At 50.9% G+C, this 17,296-nt stretch overlaps 1 protein-coding gene across 1 annotated transcript in view; it reads left to right on the top strand.

Moving 5' to 3' along the window:
* The window catches only part of CCDC77 (coiled-coil domain containing 77), a 280,750-nt gene that overhangs the window by 149,809 nt on the left and 113,645 nt on the right, over positions 1-17,296 (top strand). The window contains exons 7-8 of the mRNA XM_078673707.1: positions 5,993-6,090; positions 6,653-6,801. Coding sequence (XP_078529833.1) covers positions 5,993-6,090; positions 6,653-6,801 — 247 coding nt within the window. The remainder of the gene's footprint in view (positions 1-5,992; positions 6,091-6,652; positions 6,802-17,296) is intronic.

Below are 17,296 nucleotides of genomic sequence, written 5' to 3'. Positions count from 1 at the left end.
GGTTCCAACGTCGACGAAGGTTCCAACGTCGACGAAGGTTCCAACGTCGACGAAGGTTCCAACGTCGACGAAGGTTCCAACGTCGACGAAGGTTCCAACGTCGACGAAGGTTCCAACGTCGACGAAGGTTCCAACGTCGACGAAGGTTCCAACGTCGACGAAGGTTCCAACGTCGACTAAACCTTCCTCGTCGACGAAGACGACTTTATCGTCGACGACGACCTTATCATCGTCAGGATCCATGCCTCCGTCGACGAGCCCGGCGACGATTCCTCTGTCGACGCCGCAACTGTCTACATGTACCACCATACAGTTTTGGTCACCATCTACGGCTTTTACATCAACGCCGAAGCCTTCCTTGCTTCCTTGCTTCAGAGACGCGGTTCTGGACGAGAACCTTTATCTCCATTACGCCTATCACCCTTACAGGTCCCTGACAAGTTGCTGGACTCTGAGGATAGTGAGGAAGATTCTGACTTGGATGAAAGGTTTGGAGCAGCAACAAGCCCTTCGGAATTGTTGATCATGTACCAAGAAGAAGAAGATCAAGATGATCAGCCTTCGCCTGAGCAGGTGACATCACCCATTACTAATGTCCCCACAGCTCAGATACCAGTGGCATTACTAACGAACCTACAGCACATGCTTAATACAGGCGTTTTCCACCACCTGAGTTAGCGGACTCTGTGCCTTCTACGCCTGTGGTGCAAGCGTCCACGTCTGATATCAGGTCTCCAAGGTCTCCTTCGCCTGTCGCTTCTCAATCATCTGACGAAGAGGAGAGAGAAGAGGGTAAAGTTGATGACAGTTCTTTGTTCTCGGATTGGGAAGATTATCAGGTCCAAGCACCTTCTCCTTCACCTCCAGTTACTGCAGATTCACCTCCAGTGGATATTGGAGGTTTCCACCTGCTGATGGAAAGAGCTGCAAAACGTTTCCTTATTCCGATGGAAACTACACAAGAGGAATGCTTCCTCTATGATTTCAAGGACCAGCCAAGGAAGCAGACTAAGTCAATACCAATTATTGAGTTCATCTGGAAAGAGGGACTTAAAGTGATGTTCACTCCTGCATCTATCCCTCCAGTCCCCAGCTTGCCTTATAGGACACACAAAGTTAGATTCAGTGATCGTACAGGCTGCACAGAAGCGGTCGAGAAATCCTTCCTCCCCAATCGCAGCCCCACCGGATAGAGACGGCAGGCGTCTGGATGCTATTGGAAAACGAGTGTCTACAAAGGCCCAGATCCTTGTACTGGGGTGAATGTATGACATTGTTCTACATTCTGTCCATCAACTGTGTTTTTTGCAATTTTCTCCCCGAGTGGGCTGGGTATGCTCAGACGTGAGTCCCAGGCTCTCCACACCACTGGAGTCAAGCTATCCAGGCTGATGAAGGCTGATAGCCAGAAACCGGTACTTGGATGCTTGATTCCGGTCTGGGAAAGACATGGCTTGGTAGTTCGGACTGGACTGTCCCCATGAGGCACATGGTCAGAGCTGATTTGCATATAGCCAGTGTCTAACCCAGGGTGGTGTGGAGTGCAAAAAAAACGATGGATTTAAGCCCAGATCCTTGTACTGGGGTGAATGTATGACATTGTTCTACATTCTGTCCATCAACTGTGTTTTTTGCAATTTTACAATGGCAGCAACTACAGTTGGGGCTGCCAATTCTTTAGCCATCCTCGGCAGGTACGACCGGCAAATGTGGTCTGACATTTCGCCGTATATCAACATGCTTCAAGAACCTTCCAAAGCAGAAGCTCTGAAAATACTGCAGGAGGGTGAGAGAATCTTGGCAGAGATTATAGATCCTGCAGTTGATGTGGCTTCGACTGGATTCAGACAGTTGGCAGGGGCTGCTGTCCTACGCAGACAAGGCTGGCTAAAAGCGACTTCGTTTCGCCAGGAAGTGCAAGCTAAGGTATTGGACTTGCCTTTCGACAGGGAATTTTTGTTTGGCCCGCAGGTAGAGTAAGCCTTTGCAGACAATTAAAAAAGACACGGAAACAGCCAGGTTCCTTGGCACCTTACAATTTCGGAAACCGCCCTTTCGGGGTGCGAGAGGGCTTGGATCATCCAATACTAGAGGAGGTTATAGTTGGCAATCTTCCTACAGACAAGGGAATCAACGTTACCAATCCCAACGTTTCCAGTCTTACGGCCAGCGCAACACAAATTATTCCCAAAATAAAAGAAAGCCTGCCTACCGCGGAAAGGATTCAAATAAATGGCAATGAGTTTCATCACCTGCCACCGCTACTGCCGCATTCCCACATAAAAATTAGAGTAAGAGTCTCAAAATGTTACTCAAAATGGTCCTCAATAACGTCTGACAGGTGGTTCTTGGACATTTTAGCCAAGGGCAATGCCTTCGAAACATTTCCTCCAAACGTTCCCCGAAAGGGCCCACCTCCAGCTCATCTCAAGGAGTTGTTTTCCCAGATCAATTTGATGTTAAGAAAAGGAGCAATCGAAAAGGTCCTTCCGGTTCAGAGAGGAACAGGATTCTATTCCAGATTCTTTCTAATAAGGAAGAAATCCGGGTAATGGCGTCCAATTCTAGACCTTCGTGCCCTCAACAAATACTTGAAAAAACTATCGTTTTGGATGCTTTCACCCCAAGAAATACTGCATCTTCTTTCGGCGGGAGAGTACATGGCCACCTTGGACCTTCAAGATGCGTATTTCCACATTCCCATTTTACCCCGTCACAGGAAGTTCCTGCGTTTCAGAGTGGCTGGCAGGGATTTTCAATTCAAGCTTCTACCTTTTGGACTACGTTCAGCACCCAGAGTGTTTACGAAGGTCCTAGCCCCAGTAGCAGCACACCTCCGGCTGGAGGGAATACAAATATTTCCCTACTTTGACGATTGCCTTATCAAGGCGAGTTCTTACGCAAACACAGACAACCATGTCCAACGGTGTCTGTCTCTCTTCCAGTCACAGGGTCTCTCCATCAATCTCAGCAAGTCACAACTGTAACCGTCCCAAAGACAAGCTTTCTTGCGAGCAACCTTGGACACACAACTGGTCCGAGCTTTCGTATCGGACGAGAGGCAAAGGAAAATACAAGACATGGCCCGGATTTTACTATCAAAAAGTTCAGTTTCAGTACGGCAGTTCAACTCTTTTCTGTGAATGGTTTCTTCTTGCATTCCTTTGATACCGAATTGCCGCCTCAGGATGAGGCCTCTTCAGGAAGAACTCAACCTACAATGGCTGCAGGTCTCCGGCTCATTCGAAGATCTCATTCGAGTCACCCCTCGCATCCGAGAGGCTCTTCTCTGGTGGATTCAGGAGAGAAATTTACAGATGGGTTGCGCGTTCCCTTAAGACGCGCCAAACTTCAAAATCACCACAGACGCATCCCTCGAGGGTTGGGGGGCACATCTTCAAGGGCTGACGGTCAGTGGGAAATGGAGCCCTCAACAGAAGGTCTGGCACATCAATCTATTGGAGCTAAGAGCCATCTTCCTAGCCCTCAAGTCTTTTCGCGCAATCATTCAAGGGGCCACGGTATTGGTTCGCGCAGACAATACTACAAGCATGCATTATTTGAACAAACAGGGAGGAACTCGGTTGGTTCGTCTATCTCAAGAAGCCCAGGAGATATGGCCATGGGCGATACAAAACAGAATCAATCTTTTGGCTGTTCATGTACCGGGAACTGCAAACATTCTTGCGGACACCCTCAGCAGATCAACTGTGTCCACTCACGAATGGGAACTTCATCAACCAACGGTGGATCGGATTTTCCAGCCGTGGGGTCATCCCGATCTAGACTTCTTTGCGACCAAGAAAAACAGCAAATGCCTGTTCTTTGCAAGCTGGCATCCCCATAAAGATTCTCAGGGGAATGCGTTTTTGATCAACTGGTCTCAAATATATGCCTACGCCTTTCCTCCGATACCGTTGGTTCCCAGAGTCCTCCAGAAGATGAAGTAAGAGCCGTGTCGCCTGATTCTCATCGCCCCCAGATGGCCTCGCCAGTACTGGTTCACCGAGCTCCTTCTCCTCTCAGAGTGCGATCCAACACAGTTTCGACCAGTACCGAATCTCCTCTCCATTCAGAATGGTCAGATTTACCATCCGGACCCGGCTTCTCTGAAATTAGCGGCTTGGCGCCTGAGTACCTTGAATTCTCCCATCTGAATATCTCTGCGGATTGTAAGGAGGTACTAGCCAATCGAAGAGCACCTGCTACGATCAAAACGTACAGACTTCAATGGAAAAGGTTCTGTATCTGGTGTCAATCAGCTGGGATTCATCCTTTTCAAGCAACGCCGGATCAGATATTGCCTTTTTTCTTACACCTGGCAAGGTCAGGTTTATCTCATGCAACACTAAAGGTTTTCTTAGCAGCCATTTCGAGGTAGCGTCAAGATGGGTCCACCTCTCTTTACTCTTCAAGAATAATACAGCAGTTCTTTTAAAGGACTTTTCAGAATGTTTCCTCCGGTGCGTCATCCACCTCCATCATGCATCTCAATATAGTGTTAGCGCAGCTTATGCGCCATCCTTTTGAACCAATTCACAGAGTGGATTTAAAATTCCTAACTTGAAAAGTGGATCTTTTGTTGGCTTTGACTTCATCGAGAAGAGTCAATTATGTCCAGGCTTTCACTGTCCATCCTCCTTTCTTACAGTTCAAGTCTAATTCAGTAGTGCTGCGTACAAACCCAAAATTTGCCTTCGGACTTTCACCTGAACGAGCCAGTCATCTTAAGGACCTTTTTTCCTAATCCGCAATCCCCTGCGGAAAGAGCATTGCATACACTTTACATCAGGAGATGTTTAAAGTTCTATTTACAAAGGACCTCTGAAATACGCAAATCCGATCAATTGTTCATCGCTTATGGAAAGATACGACAAGCACATGCAGTGTCTAAACAAACCATAGCTAGATGGATCTCTGCTGCTATTGACTTTTGCCATATACAAGCAGGAAGACCTTTACAGCCAACTCCAAGGGCTCATTCTACAAGAGCTGTGTCTTCCTCGACTGCTCTTTTCGCTGGTGTTCCTCTTCAGCAAATCTGCAGAGCAGCAACCTGGTCCAGCAGACATACTTTCACAGCACTATTGTTTGGATGCAGCCAGCGACACTGATGCTTCAGTGGTTCAAGCAGATCTGCGTAATCTTTTCAGATTAGGTGAGCCTCTGTTTTCCCTCCTCCTCTTTACTGCTTTCCAGACGCTTGCTTCATGCCTATTATTATGTACATTCTTTGTAACTGCAAATTCTCATGCTTTTAGGAATGAGGCATTTTATTATATGATTGTGTTTTTCATATACACAAACTTATGCTACAGATAGCGTCTTCCAAGCATTATTATATACTGCTATCTACTCTGATTCAGGCATGTGAATTTAGGAAAGACACCCCAATACTGGAGAAGAACAATAGTTACTTACCTGTAATCTGTGGTTCTCCAGTATTGGTGTCTTTCATAGATTCACATGCAACCCGCCCACCTCCCTTCAGAGGCTCATAGGCTAGGTTGATTTTTACCTTACCTCCTGTGCGAGAAAATCTGAGAGCCTGAGTCTCTGGAGAGGACTTTCTGGTGGGTGCTGTCGCCTGATTGGCTGCAGTTTGGGCTATACAAAATGACTAGGATAGTCATGAGTGTGGAAGTTTTTTCTATTGTAGCTTGGGCTACTTTACTTCCTGGTTGGTTATAACCAAGTTTTCTAAGGATATTATTGCATATTATTGCTTTTTTATGTACCGTGGGACTCCCACTCCAACGACGGGGAATGATTCAGGCATGGGAATCTATGAAAGACACCAATACTGGAGAACCACAGATTACAGGTAAGTAACTATTGTTCATCACAGCTATGTTCAATATACAACTCCATAAGGATAGTCCTTCTATGGAACGACTGATCATATAACCTTTTTTAAGCATATCTGTCTACCAAATTGGAGTGCTTGCAGTTTTGTTGTTGCATGTATTTTATAGAACCAATCGTTTTGTAGCAGGAACAAAAAGGACCACATCCAAACCATCTGCGAAAGGGGAGAAGCCATCAAGCCCTAACCAATTCCAGAAAGACAATCAAACACTTTTACTGCAGGTAAACGCTATCACTGAGCTAAACTCTTTCTCTATAGATCTGTTGTTGTCCCAGTTAACAATTTTTTTTATAGATGAAGTCTGCTTTATATCATACCAAAAATGTTCCTCAGCTGCAAGTCCACTAGTAATTTTAAACTAACAAGCTTCCAAAGATTTCAAATCATCTTGACCGCAGGGGAAAAGTATTGAAGAAGTAAACAAAGAAAAGAGCATCCTAAACACATGTACTATAGTATTTAAAAAAAGCAAAGTCATCCACCGATGGTAATACAGGGATCCGCCTTTCCTCTAGCAATCCCTTTTAGGGAGAATCTACTTGAAATTTGAAATTCTGCTTCTGACATTGGAAGACGCCTGACATATCCCATACCCAAATTCTATTGTTTAATAAACATATAAAATCACTTAGAAGGGCCTCTGTCTGTGTCAGCTCATTTTCCCTCTACCTTCGAGAACATTGTTAACTGTCTCTGAAATAAGATCATTGGCTTTTATTAAGTATCTTAATTTGAGCAAAATACTGTTGATTCAACACTGTGAACTATTGGATTCCTGTTCAGGTGGAAGCACTACAGGCTCAACTAGAAGAGCAAACTCGTCTGTCCAAAGAGCAGGTAGAGGGTCTGTTGGAGGATCGGCGTATCCGCATCGAGGAGGCACAGGTGCAACACCAGAGGGACCAGGATAAGGTCATTTCTCTGACAGAAAAGTAAGTACATGTGGCAGGGGAAGAACTGGCTGTAGATTCTTCTTGTCATTTAGCTATGACTTATGGTGTGTTCTTTTTAACTGGAAGTGAACATAACGCATGAGAAGAATTTGAGTATTCCTAAAACTTAATTTTTCCGTCTATCATTGAAAGCCTGGGGAATTGAAACAGAAAGTTAGCTAAACTATTAATGGGCAGTGGGAAAAAGTTACAGGTTGAGATTAAAATCTAAATTATACAAATATACTAAGAATACTGTAAGACAATCGGGAAATCAAAGCACAGGATAAAGAATTGCCTAAGTGATTGTGTTGAAGCACATATAGGTTTGTTTGGATTAGGTGTGATAGGTTTTTGGGAGTTTAAGATTGTGTTGGGCTTTGGTATGAATGTGCTTCAGATTAAGGATTTTTAGGGGTTAAGTAATACACCTAAATATCTAAAAAAAAATATATATATGTATTTTTTAAATAGGAACATAAATAATATGTACTGAAATATAAAAATAATGTAGAAAACAATGGATCAGGACCATATTGCCTGCAGTTGTGATGTGTATTTATGTGTGTATATTTGTATATGTGCGCATTTATATATGTGTGTGTGTGTGCATGTGTATATATATATGTATATATATATCTATATATATATATATATATATATATATAATATGTGTGTGTGTGTGTGTGTGTGTGTGTGTGTGTGTGTGTGTGTGTGTGTATGTATGGGTTGGACTGTTCCCATGAGGCACAGGGTCAAGGCTGATTTGCATATAGCCATGTCTGACCTGAGGTGGTGTGGAGTGCAAAAAAACGATAGATTTAGGCCCAGATCTCTGTACTGGGGTGAATGTATGACATTGTTCTGCATTCTGTCCATCATTTGTTGTTTTTGCATTTGTCACCCCGAGTGGGATGGGCATGCTCAGACGTGAGTCCCATGCTCTCCACACCACTGGAGTCAAGCTATCCAGGCTGATGAAGGCTGATAGCCAGAAACCGGTCCTTGGATGCTTGATTCCGGTCCAGGAAAGACATGGCTTGGCAGTTCGGGCTGGACTGTTCCCATGAGGCACAGGGTCAAGGCTGATTTGCATATAGCCATGTCTGACCTGGGGTGGTGTGGAGTGCAAAAAAAGGATGGATTTAGGCCCAGATCTCTGTACTGGGGTGAATGTATGACATTGTTCTGCATTCTGTCCATCATTTGTTGTTTTTGTATTTGTATATGTGCGCATTTATATATGTGTGTGTGTGTATATATATATATATATATATATATATATATATGTGTGTGTGTGTTGTATATATATGTCTAATATAGGGATGGGCAATGGATATAGGGTGAGTATAGAGAGATAAGAGTATTTTAGGGTTTAGGAGTAGGTAAGGGTATAGAGCAGTAACGGTTTAGGGATGGGCAGGGGTATAGGGTTTTAAAGATATTTTTAGGGTTTAGGGATGGGAAAGGGTATTTGGTTGAAAGGTTGTTTGGTGGGATTAGGAAATGGTAGGGGTTTACCGTGGTAAGGGTATTTTAGGATTTAGGGATAGGTAGCTGTTTAGGGTGGTACGAGTATTTTTAGGCTTTAGTGGTGGGTAGGTGTATGAAGTGGTACAGGTATTTTTAGGCTTTAGGGGTGGGTAAAGGTATTAGGTTGTAAGGGTGTTTTTAGGGTTTAGGAGTGCTAGGAGTAAAGGGTGGTAAGGGTGTTTATGGGGTAGCTAATGGAATAGGGTAGTAAGGAATGTTTTGTAGGTTTTAGGGGTGGGTAGGATTATAGGGTGGTAAATATATTTTTAGGGTTTAGGAGTGGGTAAGGGTATTGGGTTGCAAGGGTGTTTTTAGCGGTTGCTAGGGGTATAGGTTGATAAGGGTATTCTAGGGTTACGGGGTTGGTAAATGCATATGGTAATAAGAGCTCGGGGTGGGTAGGGGTATAGGGTGGTAAGGATATTTTTTGGCTTTAATGGTGGGGAGGGGTGGTAAGGGTAATTAATACAATGTTTTTTTTTTTTTTGTAAATCTATTTTTATTGCAGCATAGTTATTTGTACATTCACTTGTTGCATGTTAGTTCTCCCAGTGAATAATCCCCTTGTAAATCTTCGATAAATGTGTCACACAGCTCTTCAGCTCACACCCCGGAGGGCGAGCAGCATGCTTGCAGAGATATACGTGTGTAGGGTATAATAACAAGTAACAGTCGAAATCGGCTTTCCGGGGAAAGACCGTGCTGCTTTTCAGTCCTCTCGCTCTCTCACTTTAACACTGTGTCCATCAAAGTCAGGAAGGTCTCTTCTTTCCGTCTAAACAAGAACACCCCACCCTCAACACCCAGCTTGCCCCCCACCACCCCTTCTCCCCCCAGAACTATCCTCCCCTTCCCCCCCCCCTCCTCTAGTCCCCACCCCCCCAGGCGTGCCAGTTCGTCACTAGTGCGAGATCATAGTCTCCTCGACCAAAGCAGCCCCAATGTGGGTCATCAGGAGCATTCAACAAACAACTCGTTGTCCTCACTCAGGAAGTAGGGGTATAAGGCAGGGAGCCTAGGTCGCCGCCCCACAGGGTAATCGGCCCGCCGGGGCAGGGCTATGAGTCGGGGTGTCCTCCTCCTCAATGCCCACAAGTGAGAGGTCTAAGATCAGCCCTTCCCACGCCCTGGCCCTCTCCAGTGCCGCGTCATTGTCTACTTTAAGTGCAGCCCTCATACGAAGTTCTCCCTCACAGCGGGCCCATTTGAGTAGTTCAGCCTTCCATTTCTCCACCCCAGGGCCCCTATTCGCCTTCCATTGTGATGTTATGGCTCGCTTCGCCAGGAGCAGACCCAGGTCTAAGAACTTGCTAGTGATCTTGTTGTGTGTGGATACCAGTGCAGGATGCAGTGTGCCATGGATAAGTGCAAGTCCCTCTCCGTGACCTCCCTCAAAGTGTCCACTACCTCCTGCCAAAAGGAACCCAACTCTGGGCAGGACCAGAACATGTGCTGGAAGTCTGCCAAGGTCGCCGGGCATCGCGGACAGGTCGCGGGGTGGGTTGGAAAGTATTTATGTAATTTGTCAGGTGTCAGGTAGGCCCTGTGGAGGACAAAGAAGTGCATCAGCTGGAACCTAGCGTTGCGCGTTCCGTTTCGGGCCCGCGCCACAATGCCAGACCACGCATCGTCAGGGATCTCCGTCGCCAGATCCGCCTCCCATTTCGTCTTTAGGGCTTGCAGAGGAGCCACAGTCTCGGATATCATGCGTTTGTACAGGCACGTGACTGCCTTGACCGTCCCCGCCATCATCACTACGTATTGGCAACCCAGCGACCGCGTTGGCTCTGTCATACCCGTTTTCCAGTGTTTGCGGATTGCCGATGTTAGTGCCGCGTGAAGGAGGAAATCTCCCCTCGACAGCTCAAAGCGGTCCCTCAGTAGGTCAAAGGGCAGCATCGCCCCGTCTTCATAGAGGTCTCCCATGGACAGGAGGCCCTGCCGTTCCCAGCCTCCCAGTCCGTGCCACGAGCCCCCATGCGGCAGTGCTCCGCATAGTCGGAGCGGTATCTCAGGGGCGTACGGCACCCCAATACTGCCCCTTCGGCGGTATCAGTTCCAGCACTTCCGGACCGTCGCAAATTCTTGAGTAAGATGGAAATCACCCATCGGGAGCCCCAGAACGATCCGGGATAACACTTGCACCGGACCCGCCGGTTCTCCGGAGCCATCGCCTTCTCTCCTGGTTCGTGCGACCCACTGCATCAGCCACTGCAACTGGGCCGCCAGGTAGTATAGCTCGTAGTCTGGCACCGCCAGCCCACCCTCCTCCCTGGGGCGGAGGAGTGTGCTGTGCGCCACCCTGCGCCTGCCCGTCCCCCATAGAAAGTCGATCACTAACGACCTTAATCGCCTGAAGAAGCTCGCCGGGATCCAGATTGGGAGGGTCCTAAAGAAATAAAGCAACCTTGGCAGGGTCACCATTTTAAGGAGTGCCACCCTCCCCATGAGTGACAACGGGAGCGTGCCCCAAAACTCGAAGTTCTCCTTGGCGTGCCTGATTGCCGAACCGACGTTCCCCTCAAGAATATCCTCTGGGTTGTGAAATATCGAGGTCCCTAGGTAGCGCAGGCTCCTCTCCTCCCACGTCACCCCCTCCGAGGCTTGTGGGCCCAGTCTACGCGGTCGGACTGGGAACAGGTATGATTTCGCCCAGTTTACCCGGAGACCCGACACTCCACTTAGTGATTGCAGGAGGGCCTTAGCGCCTCGCAGAGAGTCAGTCGAGTCCGCCAGAAACATTAGCAGGTCGTCTGCGTACAAAGCTATGTGGTGTACTTGCCCATAGACATCCAGTCCCTGATATGACCGCCCCAGGCGGGCTCTCACAGCGAGTGGCTCGATCGCTATGGCGAAAAACAGGGGGGAGAGAGGGCAACCCTGGCGAGTGCCCCTGCCCACCGCACACATCTCGGAAATGATTTTTCCAGTTCTGACCCTGGCCGTAGCATTTCGGTACAGTAGCACCGTCCAATCCACGAAATCATCGCCCAGCCCCATTGTGCGCATCACATGGAAGAGGTAAGGCCATTCCAGGCTGTCAAAGGCCTTTTCCATGTCGACAGCAAACACCGCAGCCTCATCACCATCATAGGTGTCAGCCTCCAACACGTGCAGGAGTCGTCGCACGTTGAGCGCCGTGTTACGGGCCGGGATGAAGCCAGACTGGTCTGCGTGGATTAGCGAGGCCATGTGGGGGAGCAGGCGCGTCGCCAAGATCTTGCTCAGGATCTTATAGTCCATGTGTAGCATCGACAACGGGCGATGTGCTGTCCTGTCCCACGGTTGCTTGCCCGGTTTCAGGAGGGGGACTATGAGTGCCTCGCCGGCGGTCTTCGGTAGGCTGCCCAGCCTCTTTGCCTCAATGTAGACCCGCGCCAGCTTGGGCGCCAAAAGGTCAATATACGTGAGGTAAAACTCCGTTGGGAGCCCGTCTGAGCCCGGCGTCTTGTTCCGCGCCATACTTTTGATGGCGACCTTCACCTCCCTCTCCTGAATGCTGCCCCCGAGCAGTTTCGCTCCCTCCTCGTCCACCTCGGGTAATTCCAGGCCTTCTACGAAATCCTGGAATTCCTCCTCCGACAGCAGGATCCTGCTGCGGTAGAGCTCCGTATAGTAATCGTGGAATATTTCATTGATCCCCTCCTGATCAAACCGTGCCGCTCCCGAGTGATCCCTGAGTTCGAGAATGACTGAGTTCCGACGAGCCGGGTTGGCCAGCCAGGCCAAGAGGGCTCCCGACTTGTCGCGCTCCCAGTGCGCGCGCGTGAGGTAGGCCTTGTAATCGAAGCCCCGGAGTCGCTCCACTGTGGCCGCCACTGCCTCTCGCGCCTCAAGTAGCGTCGCATGGGTGTCAGGCCGCTCCGGTCTCGCTTTCTCTAGGTCTCGCAATTTCTCATCCGCCTTTGTGATGTCAGCTAACAACGTCCTCCTAACTCCCGATGCCGCCGCAATGCACCGGCCCCTTACCACCGTTTTGAAGGCGTCCCACTCTATCGTAGCCGAGCCCGCCGTGCCCTCATTGACCTGAAAGTATTCCTCGATGCTCGAGGCTATTGTTGCGCGAAATAGGTGGTCGTCCAGTGCCTCTGGGCGCAGCTTCCAGGCAGGGATACGCGGGCGGCACTGGGACCAGCTCAATTGCAAAAGCAACGGGTTGTGATCCGAGATTGTACGCGTGAGGTACTCACTGTGGCATACCTCTGCATGCACGCCCTGAGAGCACAGGAAGGCATCGATGCGAACGTGCAGCTCATGGAGAGCGGAAAAAAAGGAATAGTCCCTGTCTGATGGGTGGCCAGCTCGCCATGAGTCAACCAGGCCCCATCGGCGCTGCCACGCAGCACGCGCAAGTGCTAGTCTGCCAGCTGGTGCGTTGGGTAGTGGTGGGTGCGACCTGTCTAGAGTGGTGTCAGTGACGCTATTAAAGTCTCCCCCAAGGAGCAAGGGCTCCACCAGAAACGGGGCCAGCTTATTGGACAGCAAGGAGAGAAATGCAGGTTGGTCTACGTTCGGAGCGTACAGACAGCCCAGAGTAAGGTCCCGCCCATCCAGCTTGCCCCTCACCATGACATACCTCCCTTCCGGGTCAATTAGGTGTTGTGTGCAGTGGAAAGGAACCCCCGCCCGTATCCAGATGGCCACCCCCCTGGCGTATGCGGAGTACCCAGTGTGGTAGACCTGTCCCCTTCACCTCCTTTGCAGTGCCCTACCCTCTTTATCTTGTAGGTGCGTTTCCTGAAGGAAGGCGAAGTGTATGCCCCGTCTGACCAAATAGGAGTGGATCTTGTGACGCCTCTGCATCGTGTGCATCCCCCTTACATTCCACGTGAGACATTTGTAGTCTAGGTCGGGTCCCATTGCAGAGCCCATATCGCTTCATCCATTCTCACAGCAATCCCCCTGGCACGCCCGAGTTCCTCCCCTGTTCCCCCCCCCCCACCCGAACAGTAAAACTTCCCCAACTCCCACACCCCAGGACAGACCACCAACATGGAAACCCCATCCAAACTCAAGAAGTAAGTGTGCTACGATAGAATAGGGCTAGGGAGGCCAGTACGCCGTCCCCCACAGGTCCGCAGCCCTCCGCACCCGCCCCACCCCCCCTCAGAACCTTCAGTAGAAGCCCCCCCCGGCCCTTCTCCCCCCCTCACGCAGCCTAATAACAGTTGTTGGGGAGGTCCCATGCCTTTCCGCACAGCGTCCGACAGCAGCCTCAGAACGCCCCCAGTACCTTACAAAGGAGTCCAGATTCTTGCTGTCCGCCTCAGCCAAGGACTCCATCAGCTGTTTGGGGAGTCACCACCGGCAGGTCCACCTCCGATAGATCGTGTTCGCTACTGGAGCCAGGACTGGGAGCACTGGCCCCCGATTGCTCCGACGCGCTCCCAGGTGGGCTGGCGTCTCCCCGGCTGATGGCCGCCACCGCCAGGACTGTCTTGACTCTCTCCTACCTCCATCTCGTCGGGGAACCGGCTCCCCGCGTCGGCGTCGTCTGGACACAATGTCCCCTAGGCGAGGTCTCCGGAGGGGCGCCTGGATCCGATGCCCCCCTTGTATCCAACCAACTCCAGGCCTCTTGCGGTGTGAGGAAAAAGTGTGAGCGGCCGTCAGCGATGATCCTCAGTCGAGCTGGGAACAGCATGGCATATGGCAGCTGTACCGATCTCAACTTCCGTTTGACCGCCAGGAAAGACGCTCGTTGCTTTTGCACGTCCCTGGTGAAGTCCGGGAAGACCATGACCCTGCTGTTCTCGTTTCTCAGGTCCGGCAGGTCTCTGACTCTTCGGAGGATGTGATCTCTGTCCCGGAAGTGTAGTAGGCGCAGCACTATCGGTCGCGGCGGTCCTCCCGACTTGGGGAGGCGCGCCGGTAATCTGTGGGCCCGCTCCAGAGCAAAGAACGGGGAGAGTCCCTCGGGGGCCACCGCTGTCCGCAGCCAATCTTCCAGATAAGTGACCGCGTCTTGGCCCTCCACTTTTTCAGGGACCCCCACGAGGCGGAGGTTGTTACGTCTGGAGCGCCCCTCGCTGTCCTCGGCCCTGAGCTCCAGCACCCGGACCTTCTGCGCTACCTCCGCCAGTGACGCTCGCAGAGTCTCCACATCTCCGGGCAGATCCTTCAGGGCTACCTCCGAGGTTGCCACCCGCTCCTTCAGCTTTCTGTGGTCGTCCTTCAGTAGGGTCAGGTCCGATCCGATGGTGTCCATCCGCTTTTCGAGGGCCTCCCGAGACGCCATTATCGCCTGCATGATGTCACCCAGTGACGGATCTCGCGGGCAGGGTGAGGTTCCCTCTCCAGACGTCGATGCATCCTCCTCCACGAGGTGGCCCGGGTCGTCCATCTTCAGGACGCCGAAACCTTTTTTCCTGGTGCCCCGCGTCATGTCGCCGGGTCGCAAGGTGCACGCGTCGCCGCTGTAGTTCCCAGTGAGTTCGGGCACCCCCGGGTGGTTTCTCCAGTCCCACTCTGGCTCCTCAGTGCCACCGCCGTTCTGCGCCTCCGTCAGGCGGGACCCAGCACAGGGATCTAGATCACCTCCGCTCAGTCAGTGGGGGACCCTGGCTCACACTCCAAGTACTGCAGGGCAGCCTATGTTCGGCCACCAGGGTGTCGCAGGCTGGGTCGTTTTGCGCCCCCCGGGCACCCAGCCCCGGTCAGTCTCTGGTGCTGAGGCGCCTCCGGTCAAGAGGCGAGGTTCCACCGCCCGCGGCACCGCAGGGGCCCCCAGCCAGTCAAGGCGCCCGCCAATTCCTCTTTGATCTCGCCTCTGCGTCACGGCCCCCCTCCTCCTCTGGGTCTCCGTCAGGCAAGGTCCTGGTGCTGCAGACGCTGTATGGGGCCAGGCCCTCTCCACCCAGACAGTGGGGCGAAGGGACCCCTCCTCACGCTTCCCGAAGCTCCCTCCTTCGCCAGGGCACTACGGATCACCTGGGCGCCCGCCGGCGTCAGGCCCAGGGCAGGTGTCGGTTCACGAGGGCCCCCCCCCGCAGTCACCGGGGAGATCCTCCGTCGGAGTCCGCCCACAACGTGGGCACTGCACTGACCAGGGCAGGAGGGGCGCTAGGGGTCCGCCCTCAGTGACAGGGCGAGCACTACCCCCCTCGTGGCCCCAGGGTCCCCGCCGATGGTCCTCAGCGCGGCGCTGTCCAGACGCCCGGCGCCATCTTAAGGTCAGGCAGTCCGACCTGGTTCCGCTCCCGGGTCTTTGCCGTAGCGGTCTCGCAGAGGGCCCCGCTCACCTCCCTCACTCTCCGGGTGTCTTCCACCGCCGAGCTCCCCGCAGTGTGGGATCGGGGTTCACGGGTCCTCAGCAACACTCCCTCTGGCTCCCTGGATCCTCCCCCGTGTTTCTAGGGGTCCGGGGTCCGGGCCGGGGTACAGGATGTGGTGTGGTGCGAGGCGGGCACGGAGGAGCTCCGGAGACCCGCTTCCACCTACATCGGCGCCTTAGCCACGCCCCCGGTAATTAATACATTTATAATGTAATAATATTTCGTTTAAAGGGGGATTTCGGAAAACACACTCCCTGGATGATATCATCAGTGATGTCATTTGAGAGATCATCAGTGATGTCACTGACCATGTCATGCGTGATGTAATATGTGAGGTCATGAGCAGTAGATTGCGGGGCATAAGTTAAAGTTAGCTCAGGGAACTATAACGGCTGAATTTCTATGGTTTTGTGTATGTGAAATCTGAGCCTTACTATAACGTCCCTGTAACATTTGTTTTGTTAGTTAATTTCTACGGTTAAATTTTTTTTTTATTTCCTGACTGTACCCTGCAGCCTTTGAGAGTGGGTGGGTGTGTGAGTGGCTGTAGGGGTCTGTGAGTGGGTGTGTGAGTGGTTTTGTGGGTGTGCGAGTGGATGTGAGAGTGGCAGAATGGGTGTGTTAGTGGGTGTCTGTGTGGGTGTGTCAGTAGCTGTGTGAGTGACTGAGCCGGAACGGAACCTCACCTGCCCCTTTATCCTTTATCCCCTGTTGTGCACAAAATTTCTACCCAACTGGAGTACTTTCCACTGGTTAATTAGTAAGTGCTAACTCGTTCTGTAATGGGCTAGTGCATATTTTACACTACAGCTGCGTAATGGACCAGAAGAAAATGTCTCCAGTGACCACCTATGTGTATAATTTCGGCAATGGGATTGTTTCTTGTGCGTCTTCTTCCAGAAATCTGTGATAACATGAATTCTCCTATAGAGAAGATGAATCTCCACCAACCAAGGGTACTTCCTCTTAACTATATAAAATGCTTCTTTGTTTTGTAGAGGTGTCCTCATATTCTTCAGCTTCAAGAACATGCCACCAAAATTGGCAGGAAACGCCCTGGGCTGGCTTTTGGGAAGCTTTCCATCATCCTTGCAAAAGGCACGAAGACTTTTGCATTCTAGTAAGGTGGGTGGGGCGGGAACAAATGGGCAGAGCTTCCAGGTGATTTTGCACATTTGCATACATGTAATTTTGACAGCGGCTAGGAAAACAGATGAAATGTCCGCCCCCAGTGGATGGAAGCAGTTTTCCTGCTCTAGCCCGCTGGTAGCCGACTTACTGTTGGCTCTCGCTTGGCAGGAGATATCGAAGCCACCTGGGGGACATGGGGATTAGAAGTCTCTTGTCTCCACCGGGGAACTAGCTCCACATGAACCGACTGGAGATCTGTGCAATCTGAATGGCCTTGAATGCTTCCCTGATATCCAGCAGGGGGGCTGGTGCAGGTTAACAACACCACTACCATGCAGTAGTGCAGCAAGCAGGGCAGAGTGGAGTCCTGGACTCTTTGCCACAATGTTCTGTTTCTCCGTAGGCTGCTGAAGCACCAGAACATCTTCATGGTCACTGACCACCTGAGCAGAAGAACTGAGAAGACATCATCTGGCAGATCACAAGTGGTGTCTATGTCCCAAGGTGGCGCAGGGTATATTTGACCAATGTGGAGAGCCATTGCTAAATCTTTTGCC

This window comes from Lissotriton helveticus, chromosome 1_1, assembly GCF_964261635.1.
Source record: "Lissotriton helveticus chromosome 1_1, aLisHel1.1, whole genome shotgun sequence".
NCBI classification, from domain to species: Eukaryota; Metazoa; Chordata; class Amphibia; order Caudata; family Salamandridae; genus Lissotriton; species Lissotriton helveticus.
Note: the sequence above shows the minus strand (reverse complement) of the source record. Positions and strands in the feature narration are given on the sequence as shown.